Source organism: Rhinatrema bivittatum, chromosome 3 (genome assembly GCF_901001135.1).
Source record: "Rhinatrema bivittatum chromosome 3, aRhiBiv1.1, whole genome shotgun sequence".
NCBI classification, from domain to species: domain Eukaryota; kingdom Metazoa; phylum Chordata; class Amphibia; order Gymnophiona; family Rhinatrematidae; genus Rhinatrema; species Rhinatrema bivittatum.
The window spans coordinates 141,277,468-141,297,551 of record NC_042617.1 but is presented as its reverse complement, the minus strand read 5'-3'; the positions used below and the strand labels follow the sequence as shown (position 1 = coordinate 141,297,551).

Here is a 20,084-nt window from a genome sequence, read left to right as displayed (position 1 = left end):
TTTTGAGGCAAGCTGTGTCAATAGATTTACATGATTTTGCCTAGTAATGAGCTAATCTGCATGCATTTACTGCAAATCAGCTTATTACCATTTCCACATTGTACTGTTTTTTTGGGTAAGATAACACATGGTATTTCAAATGCACGTTATCTCCATATTAAGGCTTTTACCATAGGGTAAATACTGTTTACCACACAATAAAACCGAAACACAGTCTAGTAAATGATCCTCTAGGTCCCAATTCAGACAGAAGCTATAGGATACGCATTCCATGCATCACTATATTAGAGAATAACACTGGAAGATTTAGAACAAAAAATGTGTATCTGAACTGGCTTAAAATATTGTAACAATGGCAAAAATGTATGGGTCCATAAATGTTAAACTATAGTAATTAAACTTAAGAATTTATGGTACAAATGATTTAAAACGTTATCATACTTTGATGTCTTCATTTCCTGTGATGATTTCATCTGTTCCAGGTACTGACTGAAGTAAGGGGATTTCTTGGTAGATATTTGGAAAGCAAACTAGAGAGCCAAGGATTATCTGTGCTTCTACGCGAGGGGCCTATACGAAAATGAAAACAAAACAGGATTTTTTTTTACTTCTCAGAACAGTTTACTACTATGGTACAAATAAAACAAATAAATAAATAAAAGACAATAAAGCTTAAAACGTGTTTCTTTGGCAAATTATTCTTATTTGATCGTACCTAAGGTAGTGGTTAATATTATGAATGACTGTGCTAACAGTTACATCTCCTGGGTCTAAAGTGAGGACATTTAATTTAGCAATGCCAGTCTTCTGATCATGCCTGCTAATACTCTACTTTCAGAAAGTAACATTTAAAGAAAGATTAAAAGTATAAACTTTGAATAATTTTACCTTTTTTTAATTCTAAACTGTCATACAAATAGATCTATTCAGCAGGTTTTAACTATCAATTAAAGCTCTATAATTGGCCAGCGCAAAGATTTAAATGTTCTATGGGAATCAATATGCAACTTTAATTTTTCACTCTTTTTGTATGACTATAATGCATACTATGGTTAATATTCTTAAGTAATTTTGCTTACTTGTAACAAGTGCTCTCTGAAGACAGCTGATCACTGGTCACACATATAAGAAAAATCATTTCCTGGCACTGAATGGATATCTACTAGAGTTTTTCTAAAAAGTGTTACTAAGTACTTTTGGGCATGAAAGGTAGCTTTTCATGCTCCCACAGCATGTTTCAGTTCTTGTTATGGCTGTGCAGACTAGTTAAAGGTAATTCCCCAGACAGGAGCAGAGCAGGGAAGGGTCTTCTGCTTGAACAGCTACCCCCCCCCCCCCCCTTGGGTTGAATCGCAGATTCTGCTTGCTGTCAGGATTTTGCTGGCAATGCACAAGGAACAGGGGTTCAAGTAGAAACAGGCAGGCTATGGTCAGGGCTGGCTGAGTTTGGGCTGAGATGAAGGCTAGGTCGGTCCAGCAACAAAGTCAGTCGAAGGGCAAGCAGGATCCAGGACAGGCAAGGAGTCCTGGGCAGAACAAGGCAAGAAACAGGGCAGACCAGGAGACAGGAATTGAAATAAAGCAGGGACAGAGTATAAGGCAAGGCAAAACTGGAAAAGGGTGCAAGGCAAAACAGAGGCAGGACAAGCAAAATAGAACCAGACCAACATGGACAGGCAAAAGGCAAGAGAGCCACAACAAGGAGCAGCAGTGACTCAATGATGAAGCACTGGGCTGTGAGTGAGACAGGCTTTTAAGGCATGGCCGGGCTGCTTCATATGCTTCAACGCAAGGCTGTGCAACTCAAACTGCAGCCCACTGAGGGCCTTTGCAGGCAGGAGGGGGTTGTAACAGTAACCCTCCCCCACCCGTTACAGGGAGAGGATTCCAGTTGCCCTTCAGAGGGCCTCTTCCTTCCAGTCCCAGGGAGGTCCAGGGCATTCGGATCAAGGCCTGGAACAGGGACAGAATCCAGCTGGGGTGGTGCCTGAGGCCAAGTCAGAATCTGCTGGGGCAAAGTGTCAATAGCAGAGTCAGAAGGTAACTGGAGTGGAGTGCCTGGATCGGAGTCAGACTTTGGAAGCAGAGAGCATGGATGGGGGTTAGAGTCTGCAGTGCAAGAGGCTCTGGAACAAAGTTCGGAAGCAGAGTCTGCAGAGCGACAGATGCTGGTACAGAACCTGGATTCACGAAGCTGCTTAGTGAATTGAATGCAGAAAGACTGGACTTGAAGCAGCTGGCTGGACTAAAGGTCACAGGACTGGACTTGAAGCGGCAGGAACTGGCTCAACCTGGTGTGGCTTTGTGGAAGGACTGGCTCAGCTTGCTAGGAAGACATGGCAGAAGCTGGCTTAGCTTGGTGCAGCATTGTGGTAAGAACTAGCTTAGCCTGCTTTGAAGATATTGCAGGGACTGGCTCAGTCTAGAACGGAGTCATGGCAGGCGAGCTGAAGCCAACAAAGGCATTGCAGGCTTCATCAGTGATTGGACAGGGGCTGCTGGAATCACTGTGAACGAAGTCTTTGAAACAGTGGATACCACAGCCAGTGGCAAGATCTCTGGTGCTGCTACTAGGAAAGCAGCCTGTAATAGGGCCTCTGGTGTTGCTGTGAAAGGAGCAGTCTGAAGCAGAGTCTTTGAATCTGCTTTGGGCACAGGCTGGAACAGAAGCCTGGATCCTGCAGAGGAAGCCATATGGAGGATGATCCCTGGAATTGCTGTAAGTGCTACCTGTGGTAGAATCTGTGATGTTGTGGATGCAGCCAGAGTCTAAAACAAAGCTTGGCCTGGAAAATGGACCCGGATTCAGTTTAACAGGTACAAAGACATATTAACCTCAAGGCTAGGAACAGCTTTTGCTGACTGGGCAAAGGCACAAAAGCAAGAAAGGATTGGCTTCTGGAGCTCGCTCTGGATTGACAAGTGTTGACTTCTTAAAGACTGAGGCAGACTTAATAAAAATTGGAACTGAAGCAGTCTTAGGTGAAGCTTAGATTGAGACAGGTTTAGTTAAGGCGGAGTCAGACAAAATGGCTGTGGAGAAGGCACAAGCTAGTTTTTCTGGTGCTACAGCATATCTCCTTAAGGCCTGACTTGAAACAGCTTGTGGGAGAGGAGTCTGAGCTTGTAAGCTGAAATCAACTGGCTGACTTGGAGTCACGTGAGATTAATTGAATATAGCTGACTGGCTGGAATCACAGACGCATGAACTGAAAATACCTGGATAAATAGGATTCCCAGACACTGAACTGAGAGCAGCTGACTGACCAGAGGTCTCCAAAGCTGGATTGGACCCTAACTGAAACAGGGACACCAAAGCAGCAGTTGAACTGGATTCTGAACCAGGATTCAATTTAACAGGTACTGATTTCTTGGTAGTTCAACTAGGCTTGGCTAGAGCTGGAATAACTGCAAATCTGAAAGAAGCTAGCATAGGAACAAACTTAGCTGGCTTGGCTTCCATGCTGGTTACAGTGGAGACAGAAATACGTGACTTCTTGATAACAGGCATTTGACAAAGTCCCGCATGAGAGGCTTCTAAGAAAATTAAAAAGTCATGGGATAGGAGATGATGTCCTTTTGTGGATTGCAAGTTGGTTAAAATACAGGAAACAGAGTAGGATTAAATGGTCAGTTTTCACAGTAGAAAAAGGTAAACAGTAAGTCCTCAGGGATCTGTACTTGGACATTATAAAAATCAGCATCAAAGCACTGTGTATATGTATTAACAGCTAAGTAACAATGCAATAACAAATAACCATTATCATATATCGCATCCCCAGTATTCCCCCTACCACCCATCCCGTTGCGGTATTTCGCTATATCTCTACTTCGTAGAACTTCAAGGAGACGAGAGAAATTGAAAGATGAGTGAAAATTCACAATAATTATAGGAGCTTAATAAGAATGAAAATGAAAACTGAAACAGAATTAAAACATTTTTATACAATTTGCGATCATAGTATTAAGAAAAGAAATCCCTGCTACATGGCTCCATCAGTTACTGCACCCATTGGACCAGTGCTTTTTAATATATTTATAAATGATCTGTAAAGGGGTACAATGAGTGAGGTGATAAATTTGCAGATGACACAAAATAATGTAGAGTAGTTAAATCTCAAGCGGATTGTGATGAATTACAGGAGGATCTTGCGAGACTGGAAGATTGGGCTTCCAAATGGCAGATGACATTTAACGTGGACAAATGCAAAGTGATGCATATCGGGAAAAATAACCCTTGCTGTAGTTACACAAAGTTAGGTTCCATATTCGGAGTTACCACCCAGGAAAGAGAGCTAGGCATCATAGTGGACATAATACATTGAAATCATCGGCCCAGTGTGCTGTGGCCATCAAAAAAGCAAACAGAATGTTAAGAATTATTAAGAAGGGAATGGAAAATAAAAGTGAGGATGTCATAATGCCTCTGTATCCCTCCATGGTGAGGCCGCACCTTGAATACTGTGTGCAGTTCTGGTCACCGCATCTCAAAAAGGATATAGCTGCACTGGAGAAAGTGCAGAGAAGGGTGACCAAAATGATAAGGGGCATGGAATGGCTGCCCTATGAGGAAAGGCTAAAGAAGATAGGGCTGTTCAGTTTGGAGAAGAGACTACTGAGGGGGGATATGATAGAAGTCTACAAAATCATGAAAGAACTTGAACAAGTTAATGTAAATCAGTTATTTACTCTCAGATAATAGAAGGACCAGGGGGTACGCCATGAAGTTAGCAAGTAGCTCATTTAAAACAAATAAAAAAAAAATATTTTTCATTCAGCGCATAGTTAAGTTCTGGAATTCATTTTCAGAGGATATGGTTACAGAAGTTAGTGTAACTGGGTTTAAAAAAGGTTTGGATAAGTTCCTAGAGCAGTGGTTCTCAATCGGTGTCACCAAGCACATGCAGGTGTGTAGCCACACTTCCCGGTTCCCCGCTGGCCCAGCTGCTCATCCTGCCCCAGTAAAATATGTCCTCCGCCTGGGCTTAAAATGCTCATATGCCGGGTGGAACGCAGCAGGAGAGCTGGAGTCAGCGGCACCAGCATGGTCTTTTCTTCCCGGCCCCCACAGCCTAGAAGAGGAAGTGATTTGCAAGGCTGAATGCATGGGAAGACGAGACCATGCTAGTGTGGGCAGCATTGGCCTGAAGAGAAGAGAGATGTGGCCTGAAGAATGAGCAGCGTGGTGCAGAACAAAAGAAGAGCAACGTCAGCCCCATGGCCAATGGGACTCCTTTCTCGAGGCCACGAGGGCTGAAAGTCTAGGAGCCTGCTGCTGCCATTAGGGTTGGAAGTGGAGGCTGCTGCTGCCACTAGTTTGGTGGGGGGGAGAGAGAGAGAGAATGAGTGAGAAAGCATATGTGGTTTGAGATCCTGTGGGTGTGTGGGAGACAAATGTATGTAAGTGTGTGATTGAGAGCCAGGATGTATGAAAGTTTGTGTGTGATTGAGGTCCTTTTGTGTGTGAGAGAGATCAAGTGTTTGTATGATTAACAGCCCGTGTGTATAAATAAAAGAGAGCATGTGTGTCTGTCTGTGATTGAGACCTGATGTAGGTGAGAGAGAATGTGAGTATGTGATTGAAAGCCTGTGTGCAAGTGAGAGAAAAAGCATGTATAAATGTGAGCGATTGAGAGCCTGTGTGTAAGTGAGAAAGCATGTGTGTATGTGTGTGATTGAGCGCAGTGTGAGAGAGAGGGCTTGTGTGTGACAGAGAGAGGAGAAAGTTGCAAGCAAACCATCCCTCCTCCTGCTAATTCAAAACAATCTCAGGGCACCTAGATATCACATGTTCCCAGGTATGCAGAACAAAACTTTTTTATCCTTATTATTTTTGATCATTGTTCTGTGTGTCTGCTATTTTGAAATATTTTATTGGTATCTAGAAATTTTTAATATGAGTTTTAATTAGTGGATATTTCATTCATCAGCTGTTTTGAAAGAATCTGTTCTTTTTGTTAGTATGGTTTTACTGCTATTGAATGTATATTTCTTGATTTGTTTTATGAGGACTGGTGATGTTTCTCTTTTTACTATGTTACCCTGCATACAGAGACGCTGGCTTGCTGCGGTTTCCAATTCAGTTTTTGTCTGCATACTTCTAGTTATGCTTTATGGTCTCTCTATTCTTTGTTAGGTGAGGGTCTGCACATGCACATGTGACTGAGGTGAGGTATTCTGCTGGCATGTAGTTTCTGTGTAGGGCTCTATAGTACCCTGACTTAATCTGTTTCCTAATAGGAGATGTATTGATGTCTTAAGGCCTGGTGTAATATTTTCGGTGTTGCCTTTTCTTAGGTAGGGTGGTTACTGTTTGAGTGCTGGAAATTGGTGCTGTTTTGGTATGGGATTTAATTATTTATGCAATTTCTGTTCAGACAGAGTACTTATCTTTCCCTTTGTGACATTCTTAACAATAAAAATAATACTGGGCCTTTATTTTTTTTATTTCTGCCATGAATTGTAATGAGCAGTGTGTCACACATGTGAGCATGGTCTGTCAGGTGTGTCACAATGAGAAAAACTTTGAGAACCCCTGTCCTAGAGGATAAATTCATAAACTGCTATTACAGTGATTAATAAGCAATAGTAGCTTGTGATCTATCAAATGTTTGGGTACTTGCCAGATACTTGTGACTTGGATTGGCCACTGTTAGAAAAAGGATACTGGGCTTGACGGACTCTTGGTCTGACCCAGTATGCTATATCTTACATTATATGTTCAGGTTGAACCTGTAATGTTTGTTTGTAGACCTCTACTACCTCAGATTTCTACTGTGCTGAAATAGTTTCAGAATGGACTAGGCACCAAAACGTTACTAATAAGGGCCAAGAGTAACAGATAAGTATGAGAAAAAAATAAGTGTGAAAGCTTGCTGGGCAGACTGGATGGGCCGTTTGGTCTTCTTCTGCCGTCATTTCTATGTTTCATGCGACTAGAGGACAATATGACTCTGTGGCCCTTCAGCATTAACATCAGTTCTGTGGATAAAGTCTTCTTTAACTCCTCAAGATAGAGCTAAAGTTTCTTTTTGCAAAACTTGAAAATCCTTGGTGACATCCTTAAACATATGTTACAAAGGGTTATATCATTATCGCTACCAGAACACTTGAAACAGATAATATGATGATCCATGGTGAACATCTTTTGACTATACCTGGCCTTCTTCTGACACACAGTGCAAAAAATAGTCAAAGTGAAATCAAGAGAGGAAATTCTGCATTAAGAAAAATGACCCAATGGAAAAAAAACAAACCCCATGAGTGGCAGCACTGACAGAAACCACAGACTAATGTGGATTTGCTGAAATATTTGTGTAAAAAAAAAATGTAACCCCTGGGCTAGATTCCCATTGAAGGACTCCAGGGGCCACACCTCAAACATGTTAGGTGTCACAGTCTGCTACTGCTGTTACTTTTCTCTGAATGTCCAGAATGCCCTGATATGGGGGGGAGTGGAAATACACTTCTAGACCCTGTGTGTTGCTTTGTTCTCACTGAAGTATTAAAGTCCATTGTAAAAGGTACTAATAATCATGCTAGAAGCAGATGCGGTTTCCAACTTAAGTGTTTACTGATATTAAGCATTAAAAAATGAATACGCAGCTTCTTTACAGTTCAAGTATTTATAAAGTCATTTTCGCACTTTAGATCTTCAATAAATTTGTGATCTTAGGCTTTCAATAAAGTAACTAAGATGTAAAAGGAAATTCCAATTGATAATTTTGTTCTTTTCCTCTCAATAGTTGGCAGATAGGAATTTAATTCCAACAGAACGCTGTCGCTGATAATTCTTAATAAGTTGTAATATAATACTTATGTATAAAAAAAGGACCACAGCACCGAATTGAGACATCAGAGACTGAATCCATATTCAGATATTTTAATCACAGGTCCATATATTCTCTCTCAATTATTTAATTATTTTTTTGCTTCACATTTATGGATCACGGCACAACGTAAGCATAGTCGAAATGAACGTATAAGCACGTTGATACATAATGAAACTAAGTCATTATTTGCTATGAAGTGGTCAGTTCGGTGAAATGTTGCCAACATCAGCATATGTTTACGGTATCTACATTTAAGATTTCACAAAGCGAATTTAGCACACCAACATAAAAGTGAAGCGATAAAAAGTTGAAGCTCACATAAAGATAAGTTGGACTTTTAAACATTTTAATGCACAGCAATTGAATTTATGGGCATAAGTAGTGCTAGGAATTATTTGCTTCAATTCAAATGCAAAAAAAGTTTTAAAAAAAAATGTGAGAGAGTATATGGACTTGAGATTAAAATGTCTGAAAATGGATTCAGTCTATGTCGTCTCCATTAAGTGCTGAGGTCCTTTCTCTATACATAAGTATTATATTACAACTTAAGAATTATCAGCGACAGCATTCTGTTACAATTGATTGTTAATCTTGATTTCCCTTTATTGTTTACATATTGCAAGGATAGGAATTTAACCCAATTTAGTGGTGTTATGTTCAAATCCCATTTGTCATAACTTTTCTGTACTTATTCTCCTCCTCCCTTTAGTTCATACCTGGGAGGTACCTTTACACTCCTTTCTTCCCTTGTTGATTTCATTGAGATGGTGGTGAACACACCTGAATAGTGCTACGGGTGTTCTCCTTCCTTTATGTACTCCTCCTTCCTGGGAAAGAAAGTAGACTGATTCTAAAATGAGGACACTGATGGTCCTATGGTTCTCTCTTTGAGAGAGGTACCACTTCCTCAAGATGTTATAAAAAAAAACTGAGACCCTGAACCCTATGGTACTCAGATAAAATAAAACAGCTTCTTAAGAGAAAAGGTAAAATCAAAACAAGAGGCAGGAAGAGTGGAAAAAACTTCCTCCTCACAAAAGATAAGTTTTTAACAACCATAATTAAAACTAGAGAAAGGCACTTTGCCTTCTTCACTTAACCCAGATCTTAATTTTAGAGACCCCAGGGTTCTTCCCTAGGAAAACAAACTGAAAGGGAGCAGCAAAGGGACATTCTGCCCCTAGAAGGATAAACTAAAAAATCCGCAACTAAAGATGGTGGCAGGGGTTTATATAGGCGTTCACCATATTAGGCTCTCTAATGGGGGAGCTAAAACACATAATATAGATGTTATACTATTCCTCCTTTAAAGATAAACTGATCCTCTTAGTAGGAATTCACTGGATTCTTTGCAATAAGAAAACTTAAAAAATGCCACAAATCTGATTGAAAAACTAATAGGGCTGTGAAAAGTTTTCTGAGGTACACTGAGCAGTAGAAAAACAGCAAAAAATCTATTCAAAGACTAACAAAAGCTGGGAAACCACTGCTTACGAGAAAAAAAGTCCATTCAATCACAAAGGAAAAAACACACGGTTATTCAGATGGGTTGTGGGAATTGCTGCACATGCCTGAAAGTGTTACTAACACTTTTTAGGGAAACTATACACAAGTGTCTGGAACAGGTCCAAGATGAGATTAACATAGAAACACAGAAATGACGGCAGAAAAAGACCAATCGGCCCATCCAGTCTGCCCAGCAAGCTCCCACACTTATTTTCCCATACTTATCTGTTTTATCAACCACCAAGTTCAGGGCCCTTGTTGGTAACTGTTTGATTCAAATTTCCTGCCATCCCCTGTCATTGATGCAGATAGTAATGTTGGAGTTGCATCAAAAGTGAGCATAAGGCTTAATGGTTAAGGGTAGTAACCGCCGCATCAAGCAAGTTACCCTGATGCTTATTTACCCTGACTGCACAGATCAATGCCTTGTTGGATGTTGTCTGGATGTAAATCCTGTTTTCCACATTTCCCCCTGCCATAGAAGCAGAGAGCAACGCTCTATATGCATTCAAAGTGATGTATCAGGCTTAATTGCTTTAGGGTAGTAACTGCCGTAATAAGCAAGCTACCCCCACGCTTATTTGTTTACCCAGACTGTGAAGTTCAGTCCTTGTTGGTTGCTATCTGAATGCAAATCCTCTTTTCCACATTTCCCCTTGCCATTGAAGCAGAGAGAATTGTTGGAGTTATATTAACCATGCAAAGGCTTATTGAGTAAGGGTAGTAATCACCAGGTAGTAGCCTCCATTCCAATATTCCACCCCCATGGCTCTTTCTCTTCATTCCCATCCTCTAGCCTTTATGGATCCACAGTGTTTATCCCATGCCCTTTGAAATCATTCACAGTTTTAGTCTTCACCATTTCCTCTGGAAGGGCATTCCAGGCAGCCACCACCCTCTCCATGAAGAAATACTTCCTGACAGTGGTTCTGAGACTTCCTCCCTGGAGCTTCAAATCATGACCCCTTGTTCTACTGATTTTTTTCCAATGTAAAAGGTTTGTTGTTGACCTTGGATCATTAAATGTTTCAAGTATCTGAAAGTCTGTATCATATCACCCCTGCTCCTCCTCTCCTCCAGGATGCACATATTTAGGTTATTCAATCTCTCCTCAGACATTTTTTGAAGACCATCCACCTTTTTGGTCGCCCTTCTCTGGACCGCCTCCATCCTGTCTCTGTCTCTTTGGAGATACAGTCTCCAGAACTGAACACAGTACTCCAGGTGAGGCCTCACCAAGGACCTGTACAAGGGTATCATCTCTTCCTTTCTCTTACTAGATATTCCTCTCTCTATGCAGTCCAGCATTCTTCTGTCTTTAGCTATCGCCTTGTCACATTGTTTTGCCAACTTCAAATCATTAGACACTATCACCCCAAGGTCTCTCTCCTGCTCCGTGCACATCAGCCCTTCACCCCCCCCCCCCAAATCAAATACAGTTCTTTCAGATTTCCACATCCCATATGCATGACTCTGCACTTCTTGGCATTGAATCTCAGTTGCCATATCTTCGACCACTCTTCCAGTTTCCTTAAATCCTGTCTCATTCTCTCCACTCCTTCTGGGGTGTCCACTCTGTTGCAGATCTTAGTATCATCTGCAAAAACACAAACCTTACCTGCTATCCCATTCGCAATGTCGCTCACAAAGATATTGAACAGGACTGGTCCCAACACCGATCCTTGCGGCACTCCACTTAACTCAGCTGTCTCTTCAGAATAAGTTCCATTTACCATCACACATTGTCTTCTGTCAACCAGTTTGTAATCCAGGCCACCACCTTGCACTCAACTCCTAAGCTTCTCAGTTTATTCACAAGTCTCCTGTGCGGGACTGTATCAAAAGCTTTGCTGAAATCCAAGTAGATGACATTGAGTGCTCTTCTTCGATCTAATTCCCTAGTCACCCAATCAAAAAGTCAATCAGATTTGTCTGACAGGACCATCCCCTGGTGAATCCATGCTGCCTCTGGTCCAGCAATTCTTCTTTCTGTAGATGGTTCACTATTCTTTCTTTCAGCAGCGACTCCATTACTTTTCCTACCACCGAGGTGAGGCTCACCAGCCTGTAGTTTCCAGCCTCCTCTCTGCTCCCACTCTTCTGAAGCGGGACCACCACCGCTCTTCTTTAATCACTCGGCACAACTCCCGTTTCTAGGGATCTATTGAACAGGTCTCGCAAAGGACCCGCCGGCACATCTCTGAGCTCCCTCAGTGTCCTGGGATGAACCTCATCAGGCCCCATGACTTTGTCCACTTTTAGTTTTCCTAGTTCTTCCCAAACATTCTCTTCTGTTAACGGAGTTACATCTACTCCACTCCCCTCCAGTTTCTTGTTAACTAGTGACGGTCCTTCTCCAGGGTCCTCTTTAGTGAACACCGAATTGAAGTATTTGTTTAATATTTCTTCCATTTCTTCGTCTGTCTCCACACATTGATCCTTTTCACCTTTCAATTTCACTATACCACTTTGGACTTTTCTCCTTTCTCTGATATATCTGAAAAATGTTTTGTCACCTCGCTTTACCTCTTTGGCAATCCTTTCTTCAGCTTGGCTTTTTGCCATCTTGATTACTTTCTTTGTCTCCCTCAGTTCCACCAGATATTCTTTCTTGTGCTCCTCCCTTTGGGATCCTTTATATTTCTTGAACGCTGTTCTTTTAGCTTTTATATAGTCAGCCACCTCCTTTGAAAATAAGATAGGTTTCATTTTTCTTTTGCTTTTCTTTACTTTTTTTTAACATATAGATTAGTTTCCTTGATAATTGCTCCTTTTAGTTTGGTCCATTGTTGTTCCACATCTCTCTTGTTCTCCCAGCCTTTCAGTTCTTCCTCATTTCATCAAAGTCCATGTTTTTGAACTGCAAAACTCGGGTCTTCGTGCTTCTTCTCCGTATCCTATTTGTGATATGAAACCATACTGTTTGATGTATACTGGTGCTGAGGTGGGCACCCATCTGGACATTAGAGACATTATCTCCATTAGTGAGCACTAAATCGAGTATAGCCTCCTCCCTCGTGGGTTCAATTACCATTTGTTTGAACAGAGCCCCTTGCAGGGCATCTACTATCTCTCTACTATTGTTACATCCAGCAGATTAAAATCTCCAACAATCACCACCTCTCCTTCCTTTCCCACCTCTCCTTTCTTTCCCATGTCTTCAACCAAATCTCTGTTAAGCTCTTCCATTTGATTTGGAGGCCTTTAAACCACTCCAATAAAAATGGATGCCTCATCATCTTTTTTTTAGGTCGGCCCATAGTGCTTCTTATGTGATCTGTTTGTCTTCAGAGAAACCTATGTTTTCAGTCCTATCCTTTTGAAGCCATTGTTTTCATCATGAAGTAGAGACAAAGTACTATAAAAGCCTCAAACTAAAAGAAATATTATTTATAGACAATTTATCTAATTTATTTATCAAACTTTATTCCCAGCCTCATGCCATGGTTCCCTAGGTGAGCTACAGAACACCTTACTGAGAGGATTTCTCCTGTCCTGCACTCATGGGAAAATTCTTTCACAAATCAGCTCCACTGATTGTTCTTGCTGGGGCACCTATTTTATTTCCCAATTTATTTTCCAATTTCACAATTTAGCATTCCAATACCATTCAGTTAGTTCAATATTTAAACTTTCTAATCCACAATACAGCACTAAAAATAAAGTAATAAATTACTATATGCCCTTTACTGTGGTAAATGTGCTGTCATTACTACATTCTTTCCCTCCAAAAAGTTCATCAAGTGATAGCTGGTTTAGTAAAGAAACAAAACAGGATTACCTGGGAAGCACTATAGATAACTCAACTGACTGAATGATAGACAACAGAGTAGTAGTTAAGCTAAATTGTTCACCTATAACTGGTATCCTCCAAAGACAGCAGGCTATATCAGCCATACAAGTGGGCGATGTCATTTGAGGGCGCAGAGACGGAAAAGTTCCCTTAGAGCTCAGAACAAAGAAGAAAGGTTTTCTCAGAACAAAGAAGAAGGGTTTTCTAAGAATTTGTAGGCCCTCTTGCACAGCAGTCCATTGTGCTAGTCTTTATAGCAAGCTAATCTTCAGATCTAAAGGTGATATTTGAGGGACTGTGTGGCTGATTTATCCTGAAGTCTAATGGAGAACACGTGTCACAAGTAAGCAACTTAGCCTTCTCTATGGGCAAGCAGGATTACGTCAGACAAACAATTGGGGACTCTCAAGCTGAAGGCTGTATATGAATAGTTTATTTGAAAATTTTAGTATACAAGTGTAACCTATATTTACAGCATAAAGATGGGGGGGGGGGGGGGGTTAGAGTGGAAAGTTAGTTAAATCAGCTCTGGAAAACTGCCTGACCAAATCTGCTGCCTTGGTAGTAAACAGTTTCCAGGCAATAATAAGCATTAAAAATATGGATGAAAGACCAAGTAGCAGCTTTGAAGCTATCATCAATGAAAGCAGACTAAATACGAAAGCTACTTTGGCCCTAACTTGATGGGATTTTTCTTTACTTTGAAGAGGTAAGCCTTGATTGATTGTGGCAACTGATGCAATCAGATTACCCAGGTAGAAAAAGTCCTCATTGTAAGGGCAACGTCATTAGGTTGAAGGAAACAAATTTATGAGGATTTTGTTTTATGATCTGCAGAATTCTGAACTAATAAAATAGTTCCTGGAGAAAAAGTCCATAACACATTATTAGCCAGGTATTAAAGAAAGCTATTGATATCTCTGGGAGTAACAGGAATTAGATCTACTTTTGGGATCTGCCAGGTACTTGCGACCTGGATTGGCTGCTGTTGGAGACAGTATACTGGGCTCGTTGGACCTTCATGTGATACAGCATGGTAATTTTTATGTTCTTAGAAAAGCTGTTCTGCAATCCTATGTATGAAGAGCCTGCTCACCTTTATGTGCATGTGGTCTTAGAAAGAATGACTGTAAAACAATGGACCAATTTAAATGAAATTGTGTGATCACATTTAGTACAAACTTAGGACGAGTTTTCAAAAATAGTTGAGAAAAATTTGATTATAAGGATAGCCTAAGGTACACTTCAAGCAGAAGTAACTACTATCAAAATTAACATTTTCTAAGAAATGGTTCAAATGGAGTTTTCATGGGTTCAGCAAAAACTATGTTGCGATCCCAAGGAACACGAGGATCTTTTATTGGAGGCATCAGATGTCTGAGACCTTTCATGAATCTGGCAACTCTAGGTTGACAAGAAATAGGAATACCATTCCATTTATAGTGGTATGATCCTATAGTGTAGTGGTGAACTCTGAACTTTCAACTCAAAGTTAGAAAGGGTAGATACTCAAGTAACTAAGGGGGTCATTTATCAAAGGCTTATCACACGCGATATCATGCAAATTAGGGGGAGGGGAGGAGTCAGGGTGGGGAGGGGAGGGGAGGGGGCTGAGTCGGTGGTGTCTTTGCTGCCGGCGATAATGTTACTAACATTATCGTCGGCAGTAGCACGCCGAATAGCACCACCTTTCACGGTGGCGCTATTCGGTGCGAAAGCCGGCAGCCGGCGCATTGCTGTGGAGCAAAGGCTGCTGGCTTTCGCAGGCTGCGGGCTTTTGCTGGCCCGCTCCCCGGCCCCCCATTTTCGCAGGATTCATCATTCTGCGAAGAATGTCACAGGAGCTACCGGTGCCATTGGTCGACCCCTGTCACATGGTAGGAGCACAAGATGGTGCCGGCCATCCATTGCTCCTACCATGTGACAGGGGCCGACCAATGGCACCCGGTAGCCCCTGTGACATAGTAAGGGCAAAGGCTATCGGCGCCATTTTGAATACCGGCAGCCGACGGCCCGAATGAAGGAGATCGCTCCAGGACCCCCACTGAACCACCAGGGCCTTTTGGCAAGTCTAAGGGGGATACTCCTGACCTCCCCAAGACTTACCAAAAGTCCTTGGTGGTCCAGCGGGGGTCCTGGAGCGATCTCCTGCAATCGGGCCGTCGGCTGCCGGTATTCAAAATGGCGCCGATAGCCTTTGCACTTACTATGTCACAGGGGCAATCGGCACCATTTTGAATACCGGCAGCCGACGGCCCGATTGCAGGAGATCGCTTCAGGACCCCCGCTGGACCACCAGGGACTTTTGGCAAGTTTTGGGGGGGGTCAAGAGGGTGGGGTTTATTCGTTAGTGATACGTTGTGTTCGTGGGGGTTCGCCATATGTTTTGTGACCCCCAAGAATACAACGAATATGGCATATACGTTGCAGATTGCCAATACGCTGCAAGCGAATGCACACTCCTAACATTTACATCCAGAGGACAAGGATTTCACCTTTTTTTCTCATCCTCATAGCTCTCATTCTCAGTTGGATTATATTTTGGTGCCAGAACATTTTTTCCCTCGTGTTACTGATGCTTCTATAGGGTGATTTCCATTTCTGATCATGCTCTGGTATCTTATTTTGCAACTGGGTAAGTCCCCTTCTTCGGCTTTTTCTTGGCGAATGCCTCCAGACTTGGATTCTGACGCACACTTTCAGGAGTACATTAAAGAGGGCTGGGAAGAATATGTTATATTTAATAATACGCCCGACATTACCCCACAAACACTATGGCTTGCTGGAAAAGCAGTCATGAGGGGAAAAATTATAGCCTATGTTGCTGCACAAAATAAGTGGAGAAATGCAGAAATTCTGCGCTTAACCGCAGAGTTAAAGAGAGCGCAGGTCAATTTTGTACGGGATCCTACCTTGGCGCACAAACAGGAGGCTGACTATATAGGTCAAGCCCTGAATACGGCTCTGCATCAAAGAGCATCAAAATCCTTAAGATATTATAAATACCAGCTGTTTAAACATGGGAATGTTCCGGGCAAAATCCTTGCAAACTTAGACCTCGCAGAACAAAATCCTTTATTGCTGGGGTTAAGGGTAATGATGGCGCGTATCATGCTTGTCAGCATATCGAAGCTAGTTTTGTGGCCTATTATAAGAAATTATACGCCTCTAAACTTCACCTGCGGCCGGTGTCGGAGGGTTTTTTTCAAAATTTTAATTGGCCACAATTGCTTGGCGATAGACTTTCTGTCCTAAATGCCTGCATTATGGACTCTGAAATTTTTGCGGTCATAGAGAAACTTAAAAAGGGTACGGCGGCTGGCCCTGATGGGCTCAGCAATGAGTTTTATAAAACCCTAAAATTCCCCTTACTGCCTACTCTCGTATCTTATTACAATTCATTAATTCAGACGAAAATTGCTCCATTATTATTTTATTGCCAAAGAAGGGGCGGGACCCACAAGATGTGGGGTCTTACCGGCCCATTTCTCTCATCAATGTGGACATAAAAATTCTCACGGCAGTCCTGGCGGCCCGGCTTAATACTATTTTGTCCATTTTGGTGCACTCAGATCTGACAGGTATTGTCCCCCGTCGGCAGGGGGTGCAAAATGTGAGATGGCTCATTGCAGCCCTTAGTTATCATTCACAAGAGGCGGCCCTCATTCTCAGTTTAGATGCCGAAAAGGCATTTGATTCCATGTCTTGGGATTATATGTTCTGGGTACTCCAGCAATATGGGATAACCGGGGATTTTGTCTCATGGTTACAAGTCCTATACTATAATCCTAGTGCTAGATTTCTTATTAACGGGGGTATGTCGGTCCCCTTTCCCCTACAATGTGGTGTACGGCAGGGATGTCCGCTTTCCCCCTGTTATTTGTATTGGCAATCGAGCCACTAGCTGAAAATCTTCGGCGTGATAAAGGATTTTGGGGGATAAGTTTGAGCAGGCACCCCACTAAACTTACTACGGGGGGTCATTTTCTAAGGAGTTACCGCAGGAGATAAACTCGCAAATCGCGCTAACAGCCGTTAACGCGATTTGCGAATGCAAATTCTTAATTTAGTATTCAGGGGGTGGAGTTGGACACTCTACCTGGGCACTCTACCTGGGCAACAAGCTAGGTTGAGAGAATGTTGCCCAAATCTCTTCTTGGAGTGAGTTTCCTCACTCCGACGGCCAGCAAATCTTCACTAGAGACCACTGTTCTTTCCGTAGGTCTCATGTTGAATGTGAAAGTGGCCCACAACCCCCTACGCTCATACCTAATCCCCACCTCGAGTTACTAGGTGGCCCTCCCATAGGGATACAAATACCTGTCTAGGGCATAGGCATTATAGGAAGTCTCTCTCTCTCTCTCTCTCTCCCCCCCCCCCCCCCCCCCCCCAGGATACTGAAACGGGCTGTCTGGGAATATCGTGGACCGCGATACTCCTGGCTGGACACTTTCGTGTACTGCGATGATTCATTGGTTGTTTTATCGCGGTGCACGATGTTTTCGCGATTTGCGACTCCAGTTCCGCGAATGGCGAAAACATCACGTGCGGCGATGTTTCCCCACTGCACGAAAAATGCCTTATTTGCATAGGACACGCCCCCTCATGCGTTACCACTGCGATATTGGAAAATGAGGCCCTATGTTTGCAGATGATATTCTGTTGTTCGTCGGCCAGCCCCGGCAAAGTGTGCCGGTCATACTTTCGATCTTTACACAGTTCTGGGACATAGTGGGCCTCCGTATAAATTTCTCCAAGTCAGAGGCATTGGCTTTACATCCGCAACTCCCACAACGGGGCCAGACTCCTTTCCTTTTACGTGGGCCCCTGGGCAGCTGAAATATTTAGGGGTTTGGATCCCTCGAGAGTTGGATAGGCTTTACGAGTTAAATATTTGTGAAATCCTGGCTAATCTGGGGCGGCAGTTGCAGGCTTGCGAATTTATGCATAACAATAAAAAATTGCACAATCACAATTCTAGGCCCGGTCGTCCCTTGGGGTCTAGATCAGTCTGTGAGTTCGTTGTACATGGCAATGCCCTGTAAGATTTTCCAGGCCCAGCTCCGTCGGTAGCCGTTCCACCAGCAAGGCGCATACCTCTCGATCTGTTAGTGTTTCTGGAAATCCCACAAATTTAAGGTTGTTTCTCCTTGAGCTATTCTATAAACCATCTACCTTGGATTCCAAGACCAGAATATGTTTTTACAAAGCCTCCTGCATCTGCAATAAGATTGTGTGTCTGGCTCCACTTCCGCCATTGCGTGTCCTCCACTTGGAGCTTTATCTAACTTAATGTTTTATTCTCCGTTGCAATCTGCTGGGAGATCGCCTGGAATCTGGCATCTAAAGCCTGTATAACCATATCTATTGCACGCCATATCTAATGCGGGTCCTACATATTGGAACAAAATGCCACCAGAACTGAGATTACAGCCAGATAAGAGAATTTCGGAAAGGACTAAAAACATGGCTGTTCCAGCAAGCATATGCAGACGAGAAAATTTAACATAGGAGCCTTATACTTTTTTAATGTGTCTTAACTTTTTTACTTCTACTGCTTTTACTTTTTATCTTTTGGTAATTTTATAGTTTTAAAAATCCAGATTTTTTGAAGTATATTTATTTATTTATTTATTTATTTAGGGATTTTATATACCGATTTTCTTGATACAGATCAAATCAACTCGGTTTACATAGAACGATAGTACATTAACAGTAACTAGTCAAACCTCAAAAGAGGAGACAGATTGTGAGCAGAAGGTAAAAAGTTACATTATAACAAGGGTGAGTAACTAGGAATTGGAAATGAAGAGACAGATAATCAAAGAAGAGAGATATAACAGAGAGAAGGGGCTTGAAGCCAACCTCAGGAGAATAACTCTAGCATTATAACATGATTATATGATATTCTGCTAGTTATTGAAGTACAGCTGATTGAAAAATATCTTAGTAGGATATAGTCTAGGAGACAGGAAAGGCTCTACCGAAAAGCCAAGTCTTCAGTTTCTTTTTAAAATTTATGAGGCAGGTTTCCTGACGGAGGTCTGGGGGTAGTGTATTCCAAATAGTGGGGCCTGCTGTTGAAAAGGCCCGGTCCCTGATAGATAATCTTTGTACCAATTTGATTGGGGGAACATGAAGGGATCCCTTATAGGCATCTCTCAAAGGTCAATTATTATATTATAATATAATAATTGTATTTTTCTATTTCCCCCCCTATTTTTTAACTCTATGATGAACTGTGAACTGCTGAGGTAGATTTGTCCGTGCAACGGTATAGAAAACTGTTTAAATAAATAAATAACCACCTTGGTAACATCTTCCACTAAAGCGCCATCAGCAGAAGTCATACACGTGCTCGGAGAGCCATCGGCCATCTTAATATTGGTCGGCTTATCTAAGACTTTCTCTTTCCACTGTGTTTTAACTGACATTTCACTGTAGCCACATATGAGAAAATTGTCCAAAAAACTTTGAGTAGCCATCACAATATGCAGAAATCCGCCTTAGCAGGCCTTTATATGGAGGGGGCACTGGAAGCAAGTCTGCAAAGCATCTCATCGGATCATGAGCTCTCCCTCTCCAAACCTTTTTTAAATGCAGTTACACTAATAGCTTTGACCACATCCTCTGGCAACAAATTTCAGAGCTTAATTAATGATTGAGTAAAAACATATTTTCTCTTAATAATTTTCAATTATCTAGTAACTTCATTGCCTGTCCCCTGGTCTTTGTACTTTTTGAAAGAGTAAACAATTGATTAACCTTTACTCGTTCCATTCCACTCAGTATTTTATAGATCTCTATCATATCTCCTCTCAGCCATCTCTTCTCCAAGCTCAAAAGCCATAACTTATTTAGATTTTCTTCATAGGTGAATCATTCCATCCCCTTTATCATTTTGGTTGCCCTTCTCTGTAGCTTTTCTAAAAAGATTGAAAAGTTCAGTTCAG

At 42.0% G+C, this 20,084-nt stretch overlaps 1 protein-coding gene across 4 annotated transcripts in view; it reads right to left on the bottom strand.

Moving 5' to 3' along the window:
* Window positions 1-20,084, bottom strand: part of RALGAPA2 (Ral GTPase activating protein catalytic alpha subunit 2) — a 1,327,630-nt gene that overhangs the window by 553,392 nt on the left and 754,154 nt on the right. For all 4 annotated transcript variants that reach the window (XM_029593760.1, XM_029593759.1, XM_029593761.1 and 1 more), the window contains one exon: window positions 442-570. In XM_029593760.1, the coding sequence (XP_029449620.1) occupies window positions 442-570 (129 nt within the window). The remainder of the gene's footprint in view (window positions 1-441; window positions 571-20,084) is intronic.